This window comes from Paroedura picta, chromosome 7 (genome assembly GCF_049243985.1).
Source record: "Paroedura picta isolate Pp20150507F chromosome 7, Ppicta_v3.0, whole genome shotgun sequence".
NCBI classification, from domain to species: domain Eukaryota; kingdom Metazoa; phylum Chordata; class Lepidosauria; order Squamata; family Gekkonidae; genus Paroedura; species Paroedura picta.
In genome coordinates this window covers 105212568-105234510 of record NC_135375.1, presented here as the reverse complement: position 1 = coordinate 105234510, position 21943 = coordinate 105212568, and the positions used below count along the sequence as shown (strand labels likewise).

The following is a 21943-nucleotide window of genomic DNA, read 5'->3' as shown; positions in this document are numbered from 1 at the left end:
CACGTGCGCACACCCTTCTGGCAGCTTTTTTACACATTTAAAAGCCATAAAGATCTTGGACACGACCCCTCCAAGAGAAGCCTGGGTTCCAGCGAGCCCCGCTTGAGTTTTGCTTCCCGCTTCTGCTCAGGCATGCACGCTTTTTGGGATTGCCGTTCCAGCTTTAAGAAGGCCAGCCTGTTTATCTGCCTTTCCCAGGCCTAGTTAACCATGTCCTTGAAACAGCAATTGCAGACAGTGGGTTGAGCCCCATTTTACCCCTCAGAGGCATCTGGCCCGGGGCTCTTTGTGGGCACGAATCCTATAGCTGGGTCCGGAGCTATAAAGACCCACAGGGCAATTGTTTTAGTGCTCTTGAATCGGTGCTGGTAAAAAAGATGTTTTTAACCCTGTGTGTGCTGGACTGGCATAACCAATTGATTTGAGGAGGGGACCTGGCTCCTAATTGCATCTTGAGGTATCAAGCGGTGGGGTAACCGAGAACACTTAGCCTGGGGGGCAGGGTGTGTGTGTGTCACTCTGCTGGTTTAGTCCAGGGGTAGTCAAACTGCGGCCCTCCAGATGTCCTTGGACTACAATTCCCAGAAGCCCCTGCCAGCGAATGCTGGCAGGGGCTTCTGGGAATTGCAGTCCATGGACATCTGGAGGGCCGCAGTTTGACTACCCCTGGACTTTAGTCGATCCGTCTTTTAAATGTTCTTCATCCGGGGCTGGGGGGGGGGGTGTTGACCTGTTGTGTCTGGCCTCTAGGCACTTTCCTAAAATTCCAATTTTTTCCCCCTTCCGAATACGTGAAAAGGGCAAGAGGTCAGCCTTGTAGACTGAGAAGCATCTGTCTGAGCTCTGTCTGAGCTGGCCATCCTGCATATGTAATTTTTAAAAGTTTAAAAGAAAAAAAAGAAAGAATATTGTATATAAAAATAAAGAATGTCTTTAAAAGAAAACGATTTGTTACGTCCTGATCCGCCCGGCTGCCTCTTTGCATGCGTGTGAGAATGGAGCAGAGATACTCTAAGAAGCAACTGGGATAGATGTCATTAATCTACAGCAGGGTTTTGTGAAATCCTGGTGTTTCTTGAGGGCCCTGGAAGGGTTTCCCGAATGGGTGGGAGTTAATATTTTTAATATGTATTTTAAAATCGTTAAACGTTTTTATCAAGTGATATGACCATGTGGTGCAGAATGGTAAGGCAGCTGTCTGAAAGCTTTGCCCATGAGGCTGGGAGTTCGATCCCAGCAGCCGGCTCAAGGTTGACTCAGCCTTCCATCCTTCCGAGGTCGGTAAAATGAGTACCCAGCTTGCTTGCTGGGGGGTAAACGGTCATGACTGGGGAAGGCACTGGCAAAACCACCCTATATTGAGTCTGCCATGAAAACGCTGGAGGGTGTCACCCCAAGGGTCAGACGTGACCTGGTGCGTGCAAGGGGATACCTTTACCTATGACCATATAGCAGTGGTTCTCAACCTAGGGGTCGGGACCCCTTTGGGGGTCTAACGACCCTTTCACAGGGGTCGCAGCAGAGCAAGCAGCTTGGACATTGGGTCCGCCATCCACACAACAGGCTTGCGGGGTAGATCAAGATGGAGCATTCGTCTGCCTGGAGCAGCGGAAAAGATCGGCATGGTGGGACAAGAGGCAGAACTGAACTGAGAAAACCCAGGGAAAAAAACCAATTTATATCCAATCATGAACCATGGATCTTCACGCCATGGGTCAGTTTCCGTTTAATTTCTGTGAAAGAGCACTTGCATAATTTTATGGTGGGGATCACCACAACATGAGGAACTGTATTAAAGGGTCGCGGCATTAGAAAAGTTGAAAACCACCGCCATATAGGGTCATGTCAGCCTGCTCGCCCTCCCCCAAACGGCCAATGATGGGCCTGGAGGACGTGGGGAGAGGAGGGGCCTGAGGTGGGCGGGTTCACAGCTATGCTTTTCAATCATATTCTGCCCGATCGCACCACTTCTGGCATTTCTTGAAACCTGAAGAACGTCTCAGGGGTTTCTCCGTGGTAAAAAAATAATGGAGAATGTGTTTTAATGATAAAGTTCTAAGTAGGATTTCATGGTAATTTTATGAACTACTTTGATTTTTAACTCTCTTGTAACGTGCCCCAAGCCTCTAGGGAAGGGCGGGCTAAAAACACCAAAATAAAATAATAAACGTTTCCTTGCATCAGATCTTCCCCCCTCCCACTTACCTTTATTGCAGCCCAGCAGGACATAATGCTTAGAGCAGGGATCTCTGACATGGTGGGCCGCGCCGAAGTCTCCCCCGGCCGCCCCCCCTCCACGGTGAATGGCCTGCTTCAGCGCAGGCCTCAGAGCAAGCCCGCCACGAGGCCTGCACCAAAGCCTCCTATTGGCGGCAGCCTACCTGGCGCGTCCCAGTGGGGAATGGCAGAGGGGCCAATCGGAAGTCGCGAAGCGCCTTCCGATTGGCCCCTCCGCTTGTCAGTTGGGGTGCAAGGGGCCAATCCGGGATTTCGATCCTGGACTTGGCCCACCCCAACCCCCCTTACTCTTCTATTTATACCACAAAGTGCGGTATACAGATACCACCACTCTCAAATGTCTCGCAGCAGTGTACAAGATCAGTAAAATACAATAAAATCCCCCCAAATACCCCTTAAAACATAATAGAATAGAATAATAACATAACAAGATGGCGGACAGTAAAAAAAATCCCCCATTCAGCATGGGTCAGACTCTGTCTCTACCTGGGAGCGAGGAACTTAGCTGGCCTTAACTTAGAGATCCTCAGATGGCAATGCTGGGGTACCGCTCTGGCCTCAACCGTATGCCTTGCAGAAGAGCTCCGTCTTGCAGGCCCTGCGGAAAGCTGACAACAACAGGGCCCTTAACTTTTCCGGGAGGTCATTCCACCAGGTTGGAGCCAGGGCTGATAAAGCCCTGGCCCTGGTCGAGGCCAGGCATATATTTAATTATTCGATTGCTCTTCTTGAATTAGGGACATTTAAAAATGTTTTTAATCATAGAATCATAGAGTTGGAAGGGGGCATACAGGCCATCTAGTCCAACCCCCTGCTCAATGTTTGATATATAAAAAGCTGGCAAGTCTTTCAAATAAGAGAAAAGCCTAATAAGGGAGCACCTTAAAGACCTGCCTTTCCCACTAAGCCTCCAGTCAGATCACACAATTTAAATCTGTGCAGCTGGTCTTTTAAGAAGCTGAAAAGGCAATTGCCTTCGTTCTACATTGGGTTATCCGCCCAGAAGATTCCTGAGTCGGGCCGGCTACCTGGGCTGCCTCTCTGGAATTAACAGGAAGCATTTAGGGGGGCTATTTAAGTGGTGAGGAAAAGGAAAGGTTTTTTGTGGGGGGGACTTGGGGGTACACATTGAATAATGCACTTTCAGCGGATCTTCCAATCCTTCACAGGTGGGTTTTCCTATGCAAAACAGCCGGAAAAGCCTCTAGCAAGCCATATACTAGTTGTGTGAAACTGGGGGAGGCCGAAGCAAATGCTCCCCTGGAGAGAGAAACCTTTGCAGACCAGCAAGCAGAAGTCCCTTGTGGCCGCCAGCAGCAGAATGGATCTTTTCATCCAAAGTCATTGCCCCACCCCCCGGGATTCCCTCACCAGTGGGAACTTTCAGCCACAGGGAATGTGGGGAGAGCATCCCTCAAAACCCAATCCTCAAACCCCCTCTGGAGATCTCTTATAAATGCACAGCCCGTTGCAAGAGCTTTAGTTGACGCTCAGCTAGAACTTACACCTTGTCACCCACCTAGGGATACACACGGGGGAGTGGCCCTTTGCGTGTGGTGAGTGCAGGAAGCATGTTGGCGATTTCTCAATGCTCGCCCAGCACCAGAGAACCCACACCAGGGAAAAGCCTTATGTCTATGTCAAGCATGGGAAGGGCTTCATACAAAGTTCATATCTCACCAGGCATCGGAAGACCCACATGGGAGAAAAGCCCTGTAAGTCCACTGAGTGTGAGAAGGGCTTCAGGTATAAGACCCATTTTGTGCAGCATGACCACAGGCTTCATATTGGGTAAGGAACAGGGGCAGGACTACTTCCCTGCCCTGTAAGAGTTAATAAATGATAAGGAGCCGAAGGAAAACTTGAAAGTATTGCTCGTAGCCAGCACTGGCAGTAGCTTTGTGAATTAAAACCAGAGAGGGCCTGGTATGCACGCTAGGTGTGACCCCCCACTTCCAGCAAACTTGTGAATTATGGTCAATAAATGCTGTTTTATTTCCGACATATCTCCCTGCTGATTTAAACTGTAGCTTTTGATGCTGGGTGTAAACCTGTGTAGTATCGAGTTGGCCGTTAGTGGGAGCAAAATGCAGAACAAACCCCCCTCTCTACCCCAGAAGAAACAGGAACTTACAAATGGGTAAAAAGAGAATGCAGAAAAGCCCATCGAGTCATAAATGCCCATCCTGGGACTCAGAGTGTCCAGAAGCATGTACACAGGTTTTTCGAGATGCATGAGCACACTTGCTGTGGTACACAAACCAGAAATGTAGCTTGTGAACTGTGGATGGTAGGACAGAAGCTACACAAACACAGGAATCTGGATTCTGGAAGAAGAGCTGGTTTTTTGTACCCTGTTTTCTTACTGTTCAAAGCAGCGTAGAATCGCCTTCCTGTCATCTCTCCACAACAGACACCTAGTGAGGTAGGGGAGGCTGAGAGCTCTGAGAAAACTGGGATTGGCCCAAGGTCACCCAGTAGGCCTCATGAATCTCAAGAGAGGGTTACGATTGCCTACCCTTTCCCTTCCTCTTCCCACCACAGACACCCTGCAAGGTAGGTGAAGCTGAGAGAAATGAGCTGGCCCAAGGTCACCCAGCTGACCACTTGGAGGAGAAATGGGGGATCAAACCCAGTTCTCCAGATTAGAAGCTGTCGCTCTTAACTACATGTGGTGCTAAAGCATGGAGATGGTTCAAAGTCCCGTAGGTGAGAGGTGTTTGGAAAAATACATCTTGTGTCCTTATTCAGCCAGCAGAAAATGAGCTGTGTTATAGGGTCGATTTCAAATGCTGTTTTTGGAAGCATTTCTCCTTTTTTCGTATCTGGAAGAAAGAATTCTCATTCTTTTGCACAGTATATCACATTAATGTATTGACCTTTTATATATTATATATATATATACTAGCAAGAAAGCCCATTGCAACCAGGAATGAAATGAGTGCTAGGACCCAGGGGACACCGGGAGGTGCAGATCTCTTTCTGTGGCTCTCTATCTCTCCCTCTCCCTCTCCCTCTGGCTGCCTGTCTCTCGGTGTGCCTCGCAGCAGGAGGCATAGCAGGTAATTAGGGGTGGTCTGTCTGTCTCTCTTTCTGTCGTAGCAGGGGCGGCTCTCTCTGTGTCTCTCTGTGGCAGCAGGAGCCATAGCAGGTAATTAGGGCTCATTCTTAGGAGGGAAGCAGGACTAGTCAGCAGCTTGGGGCAGCTCTCTCTGTGTCTCTCTGCCTCCCTCACAGCTGGAGCAATAGGAGGGAATGAGGGCTGTGTGTCTCTCTCTGTCTCTGGCACATCTGAGAGGAACATGGCTAACATCCAGGGAGGGAGGGAGCTGTAGGGGCGTTGCTGGCTGCACCCTGATTAGCCCTATTCCAACTTGGACAGCCAGACATGTTCCACCCCCAGGCTGTTTCACAAATATATAGAGGAACCATGGATAAGGATGTGTTAGATGCCATTTTAGAGCTCAACCCAACCTGCTGAGCATGTGTACCAGTTTTTTTATTTGCTTTTATGATGTTAACCTTCCTTACCCTTTAAATAAAAACTTCATTCAAAAAATGATTTTCCATTTTCCAATTTTTTTAACCCTTGTACTGGCTAATTCTGCGTGGGCTACTTGGGAATATTTCAAAAGGACTCAGCAGGCAATAAGAGTCTTGTCATTGGGGTTTCCTGGGCAGAAGAATGTGACCCGACAGACCTGCCCACTGTCTCAGAATGTGCTTTTGTGTGCGTTGTCAATGTGCAGTTAATGCGCCGACTGCTCAGATGGTAATGAACTGATTCGGATTGGGCAGCATCACAGCAAGCCCTCAGGAAAGCCACTGGGTCCACAGAACAGCAAGCCAGAACCCAGCCCTTTCTTCCCTCCTCAGGATGTAGCCCCATCACAAGAAGGACAAGAAAGTCTGTTGGAGGAGTGCGAAAATTCAGCAGCCCACTTAGCCCTTCAAGGACACGTCCATCCCTCCAGCTCATTGGCTCTGCTGTTGTTCTTCATGGGTCTGTGACTCCATAAGTGTTAGACTGTCCAATTGTTCCCTCTCTAAGGCTCCTTCTAAGTAATGGTCCTCCCCAGGTTGGATGTGGGGGTGCCCTGGTTCTACAGCTCATCTTCAGGTGACGGAGATCTGCTCCCCAGGAAGAAATGGCTGCTTTAGAGGGTGGGCTCCATAGCATGATTCTCCACTGAGGTCCCTCCCTGCCCCAAATCCCACCCACTCATGGCTCCACCCTCAAGGTTTCTAGGGACAACCCTCCTCTTCCTCCAGTTTTTTAATCAATGAAGATGACCTCCCATGAACAGCCTTCTTTTCCCTTGTATTTTGGAAGAAGAAGAAAAGTTGTTTTTATAATACCCTGATTTGCACTACCCGGAGTCTCAAAGAAGCTTGCAATCGCCTTCCCTTCCTCTTCCCACAAAAGGCACCCTGTGAGGTAGGTGGGCCTGAATGCTCTGGGAGAACTGTGACAACCCCAAACAATGCAGTTTCCCCATGTGTCTCAGAGGGGCTTACAATCACCTTCCCCTCGCCACAACTGACCCCCTGATCATGGCTGGCCTCTGGGACACCTAGATGGCCTCTGGGACACTTTCCATTCTATGAGTCAAGCTGGAAGGTTTGTGAGTGTCTCATTAACATCTGACCCATCCAATGCACAGAGAAGCAACATGGGAGTTTCTTTAAAGTTTATTCTGGTATTTTGGCCCACTGGCCTCCCACTATGCCCAGTCCAGGCTCTCTTTATTGTCCATTGACTGGCTCCCTCTAGTCTGCTCACCCTGTCACCGCAGAGTCCTGCTTTAGACTTTCTTGCTCTTCAGGTAGGCTGTCCTCAATGGGGTCACCTCGGCAATCCACTGGCTGGTGCGCCGCTTGGCTTCTTCCCAAGTGTAGCGAGGGGCGTAGCCAAAATCCCTTTGAGCCTTCTTGAACGAAAAGGTGAACGGGGTGTTCAGCAAAGTCAACAGGTGACGGTTGACGACCGGGACGTACCTGACGAAAGGCCGGAGCAAGAAGCTCACGAGCTCCAACAGCATGGCGTACCAGTAAAGCATCGTGAGGGGCATCCCTAGCCTGGGCTCCACCCCAAACCCCAGCTCCTTCCCCAGCTCGTGGTTGAAGTCTGCGTAGCTTAAATGAGGAGAGTCATCTGAGATGTAATAGAACTGTCCTCGGATCTTCTTGACCTTCTCTGGGTTCCTCATGGCTTTCGCCACTTGGATATGGGCCCAGGCAACGTTCCCCACGTAGACCGGGTTGACGAGGGCCTCCTTTCTGGAGATCCTCAAGAAGACTTTGTGGTTCAAGATGGCTTCGTCAATGTGCTTCAGCAGGAACGGACTGCCTTCTCCAAAGATATACATGGATCTCAAAGCACAGGTCATAAAACTGCTGCCGTCCTTCAGAGGCAGGCCGTCGAGCTCCAGCACCGATTTTTCCGCTTCTCGCTTCGTTTCGGCGTACGGGAACCCATCGGTGACTTGGTAGACCGAGTCTTCGTCACCGTTGCACATAGGGTCGCCGTTGCGGTTCGGACCTGTCACTTCCAGGCTACTGGTGTAGATGAAATATTTGACATCGTGGAGGAGGCACATTTCTAGCAACAGTTGCGTGCCTTTCCAGAAAGGGAAAGCCAGAGGGTGAGGATAAAAAGTTATTACACGGAAGGGTGATTGTGGAAGAACACTGCTGGTTGGATTGTCTAAGGCAGCGATCCCAACCTGTGGGCTGCAGACCACATGTGGTCCGTCGACTAATTGGAGGTGGGCCGCAAAAGACGCCTCCCCCCCCCCCCCGGCCCTTTACTTCATCCCCCCCCCCCGGCCCTTTACAACACACTTCGGGTGTCATTGTCTCCCATCACTCCCAGATGGGACTATGTCGTTGCAGAGAAACAAGCTCAGGGTTCCCATTGATTTGACATTGTCATGAGTTAAAATTTCCATGAAAATAAAATGTTCCTTATGTTCATTGTTGTGGCATGTCTGTATCTTACTTTGAAGGGAGGTTTAAACATTACCATAGCGATCAGAGAGCGTTAGGGCAGTGGTTGAGAGTAGAGGAGTAAACTACCCCCCCCCCACCGGGCCTCAGTAAAAGGCGTTGAGTGGTCCCCGGTGATAAAAAGGTTGGTGACTACAGCTGTAGGGCAGTGGTCCCTAACCTTTTTATCACCGGGGACCACTCAACGCCTTTTACTGAGGCCCGGTGGGGGGGGGGTAGTTTACTCCTCTACTCTCAACCACTGCCCTAACGCTCTCTGATCGCTATGGTAATGTTTAAACCTCCCTTCAAAATAAGATACAGACACGCCACAACAATGAAGTGTGTTGTAGAGGGCTGGGAGGGATGAAGTAAAGGGCCGGGGGGGGGGAAAGGCATCCTTCGGGGCCCACCTCCAATTAGTCGAAGGACCACATGTGGTCCACGGCCCACAGGTTGGGGATCGCTACTGTAGGGGACATCGATGGAAATGGATATTTAGTCTAAATAGGATAGGAACTTCCTAATTATCTTCCAGTCATCTTCTCCAGTGTCCTGACTGGCTCAACAGGAGACTTCCTGCTTTTTGCACATATTACCTCCCTGCTTGTCTCCAGGACAGCAGCAGAGCAGACAGAATGAAAGCAGCGAGCCAGATAATTAAGTCTCTCTCTCTCTTTCTATACATAGTTGTTTCTCTTCCAAATAAAACTATCTTGTTCTTTTAAGCTGCCAGGTGCTCTGCTCTCTCTGCATGCCAAAACTCTGCCTAAACTTCCTTGTTGGTCTCCCATCCAAATAGAAATCAACCCTGCTTAGCTTCTGACACCTGCTGAGATTGGACTAGCCTGGGCCACCTGAGCTAGTTGCATAAATCCCTCTAGAGCAGGGGTAGTCAACCTGTGGTCCTCCAGATGTCCATGGACTACAATTCCCATGAGCCCCTGCCAGCGAATGCTGGCAGGGGCTCATGGGAATTGTAGTCCATGGACATCTGGAGGACCACAGGTTGACTACCCCTGCTCTAGAGCATCTCCAACATGCAAACCCGCCCCTGAGCTCACCTGCCACATTGATGTCCCACAACACCTGCCGCTCAACCAGGCCCAAGATGTCGATGACACAAGCGGAATGGATGACGAGCGAGATCCCTTGGACGGCTTTCCGAAGAAACGACGTGTCCTGGATGTCCCCATTCAGGATTGTCAGGAGAGTTGTACTCTTCAGCTCTGAAAGGATGAGATCAGCCATTTGCCAAGGGTCTGGTGCAGAGCAAGCCATGATGTCCCCCAAGACCTTTCAGATCTAATGAGTAAAATTGGCTAAGCATCCCGAGCCCCAAGGAGAATAAACTGGCCTCGCCCAAGGCCAGGGCCTTTTCAATCCTGGCCGCGGCCTGGTGGAGATCAGGGCCTTGTGGGACCTTGAACCATTCTGCAGGGCCTGCAAGACAGAGCTGTTCCACAAAGGCTAAGACTGAGGCCTGAAGTGACATCTGAATCTTGGCCTCCCTATCTGAACCCAACAAACTAAACTTCAATTGAAGGGGTACTTGTATGATTTTGCCTCTGCAACAAGCATGATTGATCTGCAGTGACCCTACCTTTCTCCCGCGATATCCTGGATTGGATATTACACTTGATATTTGAAAAACCTCTATTGGTAAGTATACCTGTTGTTATGTGCGAAGTCGTGTCCGACCCATCGCGACCCCATGGACAATGATCCTCCAGGCCTTCCTGTCCTCTACCATTCCCCGGAGTCCATTATACCTACTATACCTACTTTCCCTGAAATAACTAGCTGCTGAGCCTCTAACGCTGAAAAGCCCTGATTGGCCAGGGCATCAGTTCAAAAACTTCGTTGTTCCCAGGTTGCAAGGCTTCCCTTAAAGGGGAGGCCCTAACTTCTCTCGATAGAAGCCCCAGAAGCCTTAACTTCTCTCGGCAGAGATTTGCCTCTTGGATTTATTCCCCCTCCTCTGCTGTCTCCAATCCTCTCTCCCCCCCCTTCAAGAAAAGAAAGAGGCTCCTGCTTGCCCCTCCCCCTTCTAAGCTTCCCTAACCACGTACAGAACACTCTCTGTTTCAATGGGGGTGGGGATAGAGGAAGACCCGAGTTCAAATTGATCTGAATTCAGCAGGATCCACAATGCAATAAACAAAGTACGTAAGTGCAGAATCAGCCCTTGTCTCTAAAGATGCAGTAAACAATTTGGCCCCCTCTTCAACACGTCTACCTTTCACGTAGTTCAACACAGCTATTCTATCCTATCACCTTTTGCCCTCCTCTTCTCCAAGCTACACCTCTACTCTCTCAGCCTCTCCACGTAAGGCCTGGCTTTGTCACCCTTCTCTGACCATCCTAGCTGCCCTTGTTGGAAGGGCTCGGGTGCTATACCCCTTCAGCCTGCCTGTGGAAACTTCCTTGGATCAAACATTCCTCCATACTGAAAAAGAAGCCAAATACCTACCAGCAGAAATCACACTCCTCAGGGAGAAGGTTCTCTGCTACTTTTCTACATGCAGGGTGTTCTTTTTTTAAAAGCAATCATAGGAGCCCCTATCTGCACCCAGAAGTGATATGGCCCAGGCACAAGTTCATCCTGCCAGAACGGTGCTGTTTTTGTGAGATGGGAGATGCAAGCCGATGGGGACGGCCTAGCTTTTGAACCATGAGAACTCTGGGGCCCAGAGCTCTTTTTCCCCTTTCCAAAGAGGACCCCAGGATGTTCACGTACCTGAAAAGCGCTGGAGGGTCTCCGTGCTGAAAGCTTTGTCCAAGGCGCGGACCTCGACCAGCTTCTCGCCTTCCTCCAGCAACTGACAAACGATAATTTGTCCCAGAAAACCACCTGCTCCTGTCACCAGGCACGACATGCCAGCCAGGGACATGGCAGCCGAGCTGCAGTTCTGCGAGGGAAGCCCGGTCCTTAGCGGAGCAAAGAGAAAGGAGAAGAGACCAATGTGGGTATCTAAGGAGGGACAGGGGGAGTCTCAGGCACAGCTGTCGCCCCCCTGAGAGAGTTCCCATGATGCACTGCTGCCATGACTGGGGGGGGAGTCCCCCATGCTCTTCAGGGGCTTAAGCCCAGGAACAGGATGTGGGTTACCTCCAGCGCTGCTAACAGATGGGGATGAGGTGAGCCCCCCTCTCTCTGCAGTGCACCAATTGGCCCTCCTCTCCTCGTGGCCCCAAACTGGCCACAATTGTGAGGTAATTAACATGAAATTAACGTAGATCAATCAATTGATTTAATGTTCGAGTAATGAATGTCAATAATGGTTCTCACATTTTAATGTATTTATGACTGATGTCACCCACCCTGAGTCTTGTGGGAAAGGCAGGGAAGAAAAATAAAATTATTATTAAATTATTTATTTATTTATTAAATTTATATCCCGCCGCCCATCTCGTGGCAGGTCACATCACTAAAAAAAAACCCTCACATAAAAAACGCAATGTCCCATTACATTACAGCGCAAAAAACTTAGAATCAAAGAATCATAGAGTTGGAAGGGACCTCCTGGGTCATCTAGTCTAACCCCCTGCACTATGCAGGACACCCACAACCCCATCGTTCATCCACTGTAACCTGCCCCACCCCCTTGAATCTTCATAGAATCAGCCTCTCCGTCAGATGGCTATCCAGTTAAAAAACTTTAACTGTTAAAAAACTTCCAAAGATGGAGAACCCACCACCTCCCAAGGAAGCCTGTTCCACTTGGCGGTAAAAAATTCTCGTCCCTTTCCCCAGACGGAATGACTGCATCACGGCACTCCTGATCTACAGACCAGGTGGTGGTGTCTTCCAGAGGGCCCTACGATCTTCCATGCCCCGGCCTCAACCACAGACCTGGCGGAAGAGCTCCGTCTTACCGGCCCTGCGGAATGTTGGTATTTACTACTACTAACACTGTTGAGACAGGTGTGCCAACCCACAGGTGGGGCCCGGAGATCTCCCCAAATTACCACTCATCTCCAGGCTCCAGAGATTAGTTCCCCTGGAGAAAGTGGCTGCCTTCGAGGGGCAACTCTGTGGGCCTTACACCCTCCTGAGACCCCCCACCCACCTTCTGAGTGTCCAGTCGGCCGCCCTACCCTGAATGCCACCCCTTCTCCCGGGGCCAAGAATTGAACTCCAGAATAAGGCAACAGTAAAACCCAAACTGATGGAGTCTTACAGCTGATGAGGCGGGAGAAGCAAAGGGAGGGTCGGCTGCTTGTTCTTCGGCTCCTGGCCTTGGCCAAAATTCCTCCTGCTGAGAAGGTGCCTCTTGGTGTTTATCTCTCTCTCACTCCTTCTTCTCTCTTGAACAAAAGAGACCAGTAGGGCAGAAGTCCCTCCCCCCAAAACAACATGTTCTCCTCTCCTCTCCTCTCCTCCCTCCCTTCCCCCCCTTCTTGGAGAACATCCTTGAAATGGTCATTTATGGAAGCCTGCGTCAACTTTAGCCTTTGTGCCTGTTTTGGAAGGGTCATTTGTTTTACTCCCGAGGAGCCAGAGAATGTCAGCATTCCCCGCATTGTTTTTCCTTCCCCCCCCCCCCAATCTGAACTTCTCTCGCAGGACGCAGTCTGGGATGGGGGGACTTTGGAAGATGGGTGGGCTTGCCAGCCACCAGGGAAGGCCTGGGGTCTTCCCGGAATTACAATTGATTTCCAGACTACAGCAATCTGTTCCTCTGGAGGAAGGGGGAGCTTTGAAGCGTGGTCTCTATGATATACCAAAGAGCAGAAGTTCAAGTTCCAGAGTGGCATGAGATTTCCACCGAGTTCCCTCCCATTCCCAAATTCCACCCCTTAGAGAAAATGGCTGTATTTTAAGGTGGGCTGTATATTGAAATCCCTTTCCCCTGCCCAAAGCTCACCTTCCCCAGTCTCCGCCAAATATCCAGGAATTTCTAAACCAGGGGTAGTCAAACTGCAGCCCTCCAGATGTCCATGGACTACAATTCCCATGAGCCCCTGCCAGCATTTGCTGGCAGGGGCTCATGGGAATTGTAGTCCATGGACATCTGGAGGGCCACAGTTTGACTACCCCTGTTCTAAACCCTAGGGCAAGTTGTAAGGAGTATGAAAGGACTTGAGAGAGCCAGCTTGGTGTAATGGTTAAGAGAAATGGCTTCTAATCTGCAGAACCAGGTTGGATTGCCCTCTCCTCCTCCTCCACATGCAGCCAGCTGGGTGACCTTGGGCTCGTCCCAGTTCTGTCAGAGCTCCCTCAGCCCCACCTCCCTCACAGGGTGCCTGTTGTGGGAAGAGGAAGGGAAGGCAATTTGTAAGCTGCTTTGAGTGGGATACAAACCCCCCCCTTCTTCTTCTTTAACTGTTTATGGCTCACTCTCCTTTCCCCAAAAGCTGGAGGGGGGGGGGCTGCCTTGACTTCTGCCAGCTATGACCCCAATGGAAATAAATCCCTCTTGGCCCTTCTGCACTAGCTGTGAGGGGAGCCGAGCGATGGCTCCCTGCCGAGTTCAAGGGTCACGGATGTCCAACGTAACCAAAGACCTTGAAGGCCTGCTTGTGTGTTGCTGTTGCTTTTGCCATGCCAGGGACACGCAGTTCTCCAACCCGTGTCCTTCCGGGGAAGCTTCCTCTACTATAACTTTTTTTTTTGGGGGGGGGGGGGGTTTGAGGCAGGAGTGAAGAGTTATTGCATATCTGGGAAGAATTGTTCAGAAGGAAAAGTACTTTGTCTGCCTCTTTTACATGGTACAAATGACGATCCTGAATTGGATTTCTGAAACCCAACAAGACCATTTCTAGCCTGTATAAGAGACTGGCAAACTGTGTTGTTAGCTGCGAAGTCGTGTCTGACCCATCGCGACCCCATGGACAATGATCCTCCGGGCCTTCCTGTCCTCTACCATTCCCCAGAGTCCATTTAAGTTTGCACCCACTGCTTCAGTGACTCCATCCAGCCACCTCTGTCGTCCTGGCAAACTGTAGAAGAGTGTGTGTTAATCTTTATACTGGGACTTGGCACGCGGAACTGTGTGTGTGAAACATGGGTCGTGAAACATGTTTAAGGGAGCTCAATAGCCGGCTTGGTGAAGTGGTTGAGTGGTGACCTCTAATCTGGACAACTGGGTCGGATTCCCCTCTCCTCCTCCACATGCAGCCTGCTAGGTGGTCTTGGGCCAGGCACAGTTCTCTCAGAGCCCTCTCAGATCCACCTATCTCATAGGATGTCGGTTGCAAGGAAAGATAAAGGTGTCTTGAGAGTCAGCATGGTATAAGTCTCCGGGGAAGATGGTATACAAACAAACAACCAAACAAACAAATGTTAAGAGATGCAGCCTCTAAACTGGAGAACAGGGTTGGATTCTCCACTCCTCCACATGCAGCCAGCATGGTGACCTTGGGCCAGTTACAGTTCTCTCCAAACTCTCCCAGACTCATCTGCCTCACAGGGTGTCTTTTGTGGGGATAGGAAAGGATATATTTTTGAGTGTCAGCGTGGTATTGTCATTGAGAGCAGTAGCCTCTAATCTAGAGAACCTGGTTTGATTCCCCACTCTTCCACATGCAGCCATCTGGGTGACCTTGGGCCAGCCCCAGTTCTCTCAGGGATCTCTCAACCTCACCTACATCACAGGGTGTCTGTTGTGAGGACAGGAGGGGAAAGGAGTTTGAGAACCAGCGTGGCATAGGGGGTTAAGAGCTGCAGTCTCTAATCTGGAGAACCTAGTATGATTCCCCGCTCTTCCACATGCACCCGGCAGGGTGACCTTGGGCCGGTCACAGTTCGCTTAATGATTGTTCTCCTAGAGCTGTTCTCTCAGAGCTCCACCTACTTCTCAGAGTGGGGAGAGAAAGGGAAAGGCATTTGTAAACCTCAAGTAAAAAGCGGGGAATGCAAAACTGGCTCTTATTCTTCTCACTCTATAGCAGGGGTCGTCAAACTGCGGCCCTCCAGATGTCCATGGACTACAATTCCCAGGAGCCCCCTGCCAGCGAATGCTGGCAGGGGGCTCCTGGGAATTGTAGTCCATGGACATCTGGAGGGCCGCAGTTTGACGACCCCTGCTCTATAGAAACAGAAATCTACCTTTTGTTTGGAGAGCCCCCGCATGGTTCAGAGGGGGCAGAACCTCCAGTTCCACCCCTTCCCCCTTCCCTTGTAGGACCTTGGCCAGTAGCCATCAGGAAAGACTTATTTCTGCCCAGGATTCTGGGGAGCCGCCACTAGAGCAGATAACGCCACATGAACCAGCCTGTGCAAGCATCGTCTGTGTGTAGGAGAAGGGAAGCCAGCACAGAATTGTCAACAGGGGCTCCGAGAAAAGATACCTGCCACTGGCGGGCTTCCAGACACGGCCTGGGGAGTGACGCGATGCAGGGGCAGTCTGAGAGAAGCTGTCATGGCAGAAGGCCACAGGTGCTTGATGAAGCTCACGTGACAGGCCACTGTTTCAGGAGCAGCCGGGGCCGATTGTGGCATCACGGGGTGGCCTGGCCAATAGGAAGTGGGAAGAATTCCCAAGCGGCAGCGTTACCAAGGCCTGGTCCCCCTATCTTCGCCACTGCCCAGGAGGGTGTGGCTAGAGCAGTTCCCGGAGGTCTGGGGGTGGAGCCTGTGGAAGGGAGGGTTTGGGGAAAGGAGGGTTTAAGTGCGGCAGCCTCTAATCTGGAGAACCAGGTTTGATTCCCCACTCCTTCTCCACATGTAGCCAGCTGGGGGACCGCCAACCAGTCCCAGTTCTCTCTGAGCTCTCTCAGCCTCACTTGCCTCACAGGGTGTCTGTTGTGGGAAGAGGAAGGGAACGGTAGCTGCTTTGACACTCCTTCACTTAGTGAAAAGTGGGTATAAAAACAAACTCCTCCTCCTCCTCCTCCTCCTCCTCCTCTTCTTCTTCTTCTTCTTCTTCTTCTTCTTCTTCTTCTTCTTCTTCTTCTTCTTCTTCTTCTTCTTCTTCTTCTTCTGATCCTGCCCATTTCGCGGGTGCTGCTGCTTCTGCGGAGACTGGGAAACAGGCCCTTGGTAGAGATTCTTTTTTGCATTTATAAATGTAACATCAAAATACCAGTTATAAGGAGTTTTAATATCTCTTGAGGCTTACACCCGATTATCAGTGGCTCTCCCACATAAGAAATATGGATTAACAGTGCTTTAGCCTCCCAAGAAGGACCTGGAGCTCTCTTAAAATTACAACTGCACTCCAGACAATTGAGATCAGTTCCCCGGAAGAAAATGGCAGCTTTGAAAGGTGGACTCTACAGGGCACCATAGAGTCCAGGAGAAATGTAAGCCTTAGAGTGCCATTTCATTGTCATGGATTCCCTCCACACACACTGTCCTTCCTAGGCACAGGCCCCTAATCCCCAGATCAGGGGCTTGACTCAAATACAACAGAATAAAAGCAACAATAGAATACAATAGACATTTAAGAATTCTTTATTTGGAACGCCGTTGGAGTTGGGTTTTTCTTCAACATCAGCAACAAAGAATTGTTTGGGGATTACTTGCATTTTGAGAACTCTTTCAGTGGATAACTTTCTCCCAGATCAGCCTTGGAGCCAGGGCACTTGTTGACATTCTTGGGTGCTCCTTTCCTGGCATTATTTTATCATTTCTTCCCTCCAGTTCTATGAATGTGACTGTTTTCATTCCACTTGGTCGAAATGAAAATATTGACACGTTATCCTTTTCTTATGGGTCCCATTATCTGCCTTATGCCTGTTCTCTCTAAGGCAGTGGTCCCCAACCTTTTTATCACCGGGGACCAACGCTTGACAATTTTACTGAGGCCCGGTGGGGGGGTAATTTACTCCTCTACTCTCAACCACTGCCCTAGCGCTCTCTGATCGCTATGGTAATGTTTAAACATCCCTTCAAAATAAGATACAGACGCGCCACAACAATGAACATAAGGAACATTTTATTTTCATGGAAATTTTAACTCATGACAATGACAAATCAATGGGAACCCTGAGCTTGTTTCTCTGCAACGAGATAGTCCCATCTGGGAGTGATGGAAGACAATGACACCCGAAGTGTTTTGTAAATCCGCCGCCCACAGGTTGGGGATTGCTACTCTAAGGGTCAGTCATCTTGGGGCCCGGGAGGGGAATGGGGGTCAAACTGAGGCTGTGCCCCTGCCAAATTTATCCTTACTTACTTACCTTGTGCCAGTCGGTGAAATCCACTGATAGGAGTGCTTTAAAACGAACCCACCAGATGTCGTTTCCAAAAGCCAAAGAGGCGTGACTGAACGGTGGCTCTCCAGATGTCCATGGACTACAATGACCATGAGCCGCTGCCAGGAACCCCTGGGCCTTAACACAATCTCACATATATCCCAGTGGGGAGCCATGTTGGTCCGAAGCAGCCGAGCAAAGTCTGAGTCCAGGGACACCTTGAAGACCAACAAAGTTTGATTCCTGGCATTGTGTGCATGTCCACTTCTTCAGACACAATGAAACGGAAACATTGGTAGAGATAGTTTACAGGGGAGAGCTGTGTTGGTATGAAGCTGCAGAACCAAATTTGTGTCTAGTAGCACCTTTAAGACGAACAAAGTTTAATTCAAGGGGTGTTTCTGCACGAGGACCAATGTTGCCAATTGGTCCCACAAAAAAATGGCGATCGAGAAGAAAAAATTGCGATCGCTTCGCTGGAAGTTCGGAGGAGCGAGCCAGGGGGAGGGACTTTGCAACAATGGGAACCGCAACAATGGGAACGCACGGGTCTTTTTTGCTAGTGTTGCATATTGTTTGCAAGAGTGTAGCGCTTTTCGGAGGATGAATCCACTTTTCCCGATTTCCCTTTAAGCGCTACAACGAATCACTTTTTGCGGGACTGTTTCAGGAGTGTGGCAGATTGTGTGCGACGTCTTGCGGAACTGCAAATTAGTAGCATTTACAATTTGCAAGCCTTCTGCTACATTGAAGTCATGCGGAATGGCCCAAGGTCTAAACGTTCTTGTGCAGGGACATTTCCTTAGATATTTCATTCACTGTCTTTCCCCCTGGAATGGAACCCAAGCAAATAGTAACTTTATAAACTAAGCTTGTTAATCCCTGTTTGGTTCTGTAATCTGTTACACATTTTCATGATGCTGTACATTAAATTACTGCTCACCCTTTGCTAGAAGTAAGTCTGTGAATTTAGGCAGCTTGTGAGTGGGTGGGCAGAAGGGATTGTGTTGGTGCTTGGCTCTTGTGACCCTTTCTTGCATGCCCAGGGAAATGCCAATTGCCACTTTACAGCTGGGAGGTGAATTTCATCCAAGCCATACTGGCCAGGGATTCTGACTTTTGGGGGTGGGGGTGGGGCAGGAATGATCTAAGCATGGAATTGGGGGCCCTATGGGTGGGTAGGCAGTTGTGAATTTTCTGCATTTATTTATTTAGGGACTAGATTTAAAGCCCATTTTAATTGAAAATAAAATGGGCGCTAGATGCCATAGTACCTGGGCCCGACTCCCAAAGGCTTCTGCGTATGTCTGGACTGGGTCCATGAGACCGCAGAAGCCTTAATGCTCCCCCCCCAGCGGATGACAAAAGGCAGAAGCGGGGCCGGCGCTGGATTGGGAGGAAACGGTCTACCTGTCTCCGGCGGCGTCGTGTCCTCATGGGCCGGGAGCTGCAGGGACGCTGGTTGCGGGTGGGCCTGAGGCAGCTGGCCACATGGCGCATAACGGGAGTGGCGGCCAAGGCGGCGGGCCACGGTGGTGGCGGCGAGAAGGCAGCGGGCCCCGACGGCGACGGCGAGTTAGCGGCAGCCTTCTCCCGGGCGCTGGAGCAGCCTCGCCGCATCTGCGATGTGGCCATTCCTGCGGCCGGGAGAAGGCAGAGTTGGGTGGGTGTGCGGGTGGAAAGGAGCAGGGCCCTGCTCCTTTCCCCGCATCGAGGCGGAGGGAACAGCGGCCAAGGAGGCAATGGGGAGGTGCGCAAAGCGCGCCTCCCCATTGCCTCCTTGGTCCAGGATTGACACTCGGAGGAGCGAATCAGGAGCCGCTTTACGGCTCCTGATTCGCTCCTCCAAGGTTTTATCCCGGACAGAGCCCGCCCTAACTCCTCCCCACCAGCCCTTACTTCTTTAAACCGGGCGCCGCGGGCGGTTTAAAGATTTTTATAGTGCCCCTTTTGGACTTTGCCGTCTTGGGGCGTTGTACAACCGATTGGATAAAACAATAAAACATATAGAAGTGCATAAAAACAATTCATTGACAATAAAATCGCAGCTAACTGATAAAGGGCTGAGGTGAGTAAAATAAATGGTTGAGGCTGAGTGAATTTCTTTAGGGCCAGGGATCCTTAACTGATTGGTGTTGTTAGGTCTGCAGAAGATTGCACTAGATGAGCCTGGCGATCCCTTCCAACTCCATGATTCTACGGACTGGTAATTCCCATTTCACTGTATCTGAGGATGTGTGCGTGCACAAGAAAACTTATCCCTTGCAACAAACTTTGATAGTCGCAAGATGCCACTGGACTCCAACTTGCTTCAGCCTTCTCTTAGTCCGAATAAACTCTGTACTGTCCCTTGCAGAAGGAGCTGCAGAGGACTTGTTAACCTTGAGTGACCATCCTTGAAATCTACTTTCATGGCTGGTATGGCGCTATTGCTTGGTTTTATCTAGGATGCTGTTTGTTTGCCAAGGAAGCCGTTATTGACAGCATGCCAAGAAAGGCCGGGTGTGAAGGCTGCCGGGAGGCCGGGCACCGATCCGTTTATCTCAGAGAGAACCCCTGAGCGGAACAGAGCGAGCTGACAAGAGACCAGGGATGCCAGCCTCCAGGTGGGGCCTGGAGATTCCCTAGAATCATAGCTCATCTCCAGACTACAGAGATCTGTTCTCCTAGAGAAAATGGATCCTTTGGAGGGTGGAATCGACAGCACTGTACTCCCCCTGAGGTCCCAGTCCTCCCCAGTCTCTATTCCCCAATATCCAGGAGTTTCTGCATCTGGCAACTCCACCCCCCATTCCCAACCCGTGGGGACCTGGCACCCCTAAGCCACACTGACCCAGGGACTTCCCACGCCCCCATTTCTCTTTGCCTTCTAACATCCAGTCTGTGGACGAATTCTGAAGCACTTGAAAACGTGTGCTGGGCTATTTTGGCTGGTATTAATCGAAAGCATCACCTGGCTTTGACGTTTGAATGTTTTTTTAAAAAAATGACAACATTTTAAATTGGTCTTGCGCAATTAGGCCCTTACTCCAATTTTGCTCCCTTAGAGAAAATTCAAGCAGGTTTCCTAAGAGCCCTCTTTAATGTTCCAAGGCGTACAGCCAATGTAGTTCTCCGGCAGGAGCCAGGGTTGACAAAAGTAGAGACCAGGGCATGGATAACAATAATTAACTATTGGCTAAAAATTCATCTTCAACCTGTAGGCCTTATTCCTTCTTTCTTGTCAGTTAACCCACAACCCACTTGGTGTACAGAAATAATTAACAAACTTCTTAAAATTGGCTTAGCCCCTGATCATCTATTAGAAACGGGGCACAGGCAAGCAAAACATCTGGCCTATCAACGACTTATGGATATTGAGCTACAAAATGAGATGGCCCTACTCCCAACTTCCATCAGCACTGTTAAGTGGAAGACTACAACGTGTGCCTATAGAGGACCAATTATGCCCTTGCAATTCAGGTGTAATTGAATCAATTGCCCACATTATATTATACTGTGACTTTTATAAGGTTGCCAGAAGCCGTTTAATCTTGCCCTTGCTATCAAGGTTTCCTGGACTTACAAATGATCATCTAATTAACATCTTGCTTGCAGATAAAGATAATTCTGTTTCTTACACGGTGGCAAAGTTTTGCTATACTGCCAGCAGAGTGCGGAAATCTTTGGCTATTGTTGATGCTGAATGACCTGTCAAAATGCTGTATTCATGTTTTGTGCCTTTGTCAACTCCCTGATGCCGAATGTCCTGTTAAAACGCTGTAATAATGTATGTCTGTAGATACTTTGATGCTGGTCAATGACCGTAATAAATAAATAATAATAATAATGCTCTTGCACACACACTTAAATGTGCCTTCTTTCTCTTGCACCCCTGTTTGTTTCTTGGGGAGGGAGGGGCAGAAGTCAGACTGTTAAAGTTTCCCTGCTGCCTTTTACGCAGCGAAGAGCCCCGTGCCACAGAGACATTCCTTTGTCATCTGCCCGTGAGATAGCGAGCATCCTTAAACAAAATATAGAAGCAGCCCACGCATCCCCCCCAAAACATGCAAAGGTTTGTTGGTAAGGCCGAGTCTTTCCTTTGGTTGGAACGCTGCTGGAAGAAGCTTTAAGATCCATACCATGCATTTGAAGAATGCTTCATTCCAAGTCCACTGAAGTTAATGGGTTTTGACTAGCACAGAGGTAGACAAAAGGTGGCTTTCCAGATGTCCATGGACTACAATTCCCATGAGCCCCTGCCAGCATGCTGGCAGGGGCTCATGGGAATTGTAGTCCATGGACATCTGGAGAGCCACCGTTTGGCTACCCCTGGTCTACTCAGACCAGCAGCAGCTCCCCAGAGTCTTTGGTGGAAGTCTTTCACATCACCTGCTGATTGGATTTCTTAACTGGAGAGATTTCATGCTGGCAGGGGCTCATGGGAATTGCAGTCCATGGACATCTGGAGAGGCACCCTTGGGCTAATTCTGCATAGGATTGCACTGCCAGAGGAAAATTCCCCTTTCCTCGCTGTTCTTTGACTTCTTGAATCAGCCGTGTGTTTATCCACATGGAAGCGAACTGAGTTCTA

At 49.8% G+C, this 21943-nt stretch overlaps 1 protein-coding gene across 1 annotated transcript; it reads right to left on the bottom strand.

Annotated features, from left to right (window-relative positions):
* Positions 1-6914: 6914 nt before the first annotated feature.
* On the bottom strand, positions 6915-15653 carry HSD3B1 (hydroxy-delta-5-steroid dehydrogenase, 3 beta- and steroid delta-isomerase 1). Its single transcript, XM_077345901.1, has 5 exons — positions 15523-15653; positions 12411-12537; positions 10967-11157; positions 9291-9455; positions 6915-7858 (listed from the first exon to the last, which is right to left on the bottom strand). The coding sequence occupies exons 1-5, from the start codon at positions 15593-15595 to the stop codon at positions 7044-7046; spliced, it is 1371 nt and encodes a 456-aa protein (XP_077202016.1). The 5' UTR covers positions 15596-15653; the 3' UTR covers positions 6915-7043.
* Between the last annotated feature and the right edge of the window lie 6290 nt (positions 15654-21943).

What these genes read in the sequence shown, in the direction of transcription:
- HSD3B1 (XM_077345901.1), bottom strand. Translation starts at nt 15,595, where the DNA reads ATGACAGCTTCTCTCAGACTGCCCCTGCATCGCGTCACTCCCCAGGCC. An exon ending in CTTCTCCCGCCTCATCAGCT is followed by an intron (nt 11,158 to 12,410) that starts GTAAGACTCCAT and finishes TGCTCCGCTAAG; the next exon opens with GACCGGGCTTCCCTCGCAGA. An exon ending in GTGGGACATCAATGTGGCAG is followed by an intron (nt 7,859 to 9,290) that starts GTGAGCTCAGGG and finishes CTTTCTGGAAAG; the next exon opens with GCACGCAACTGTTGCTAGAA.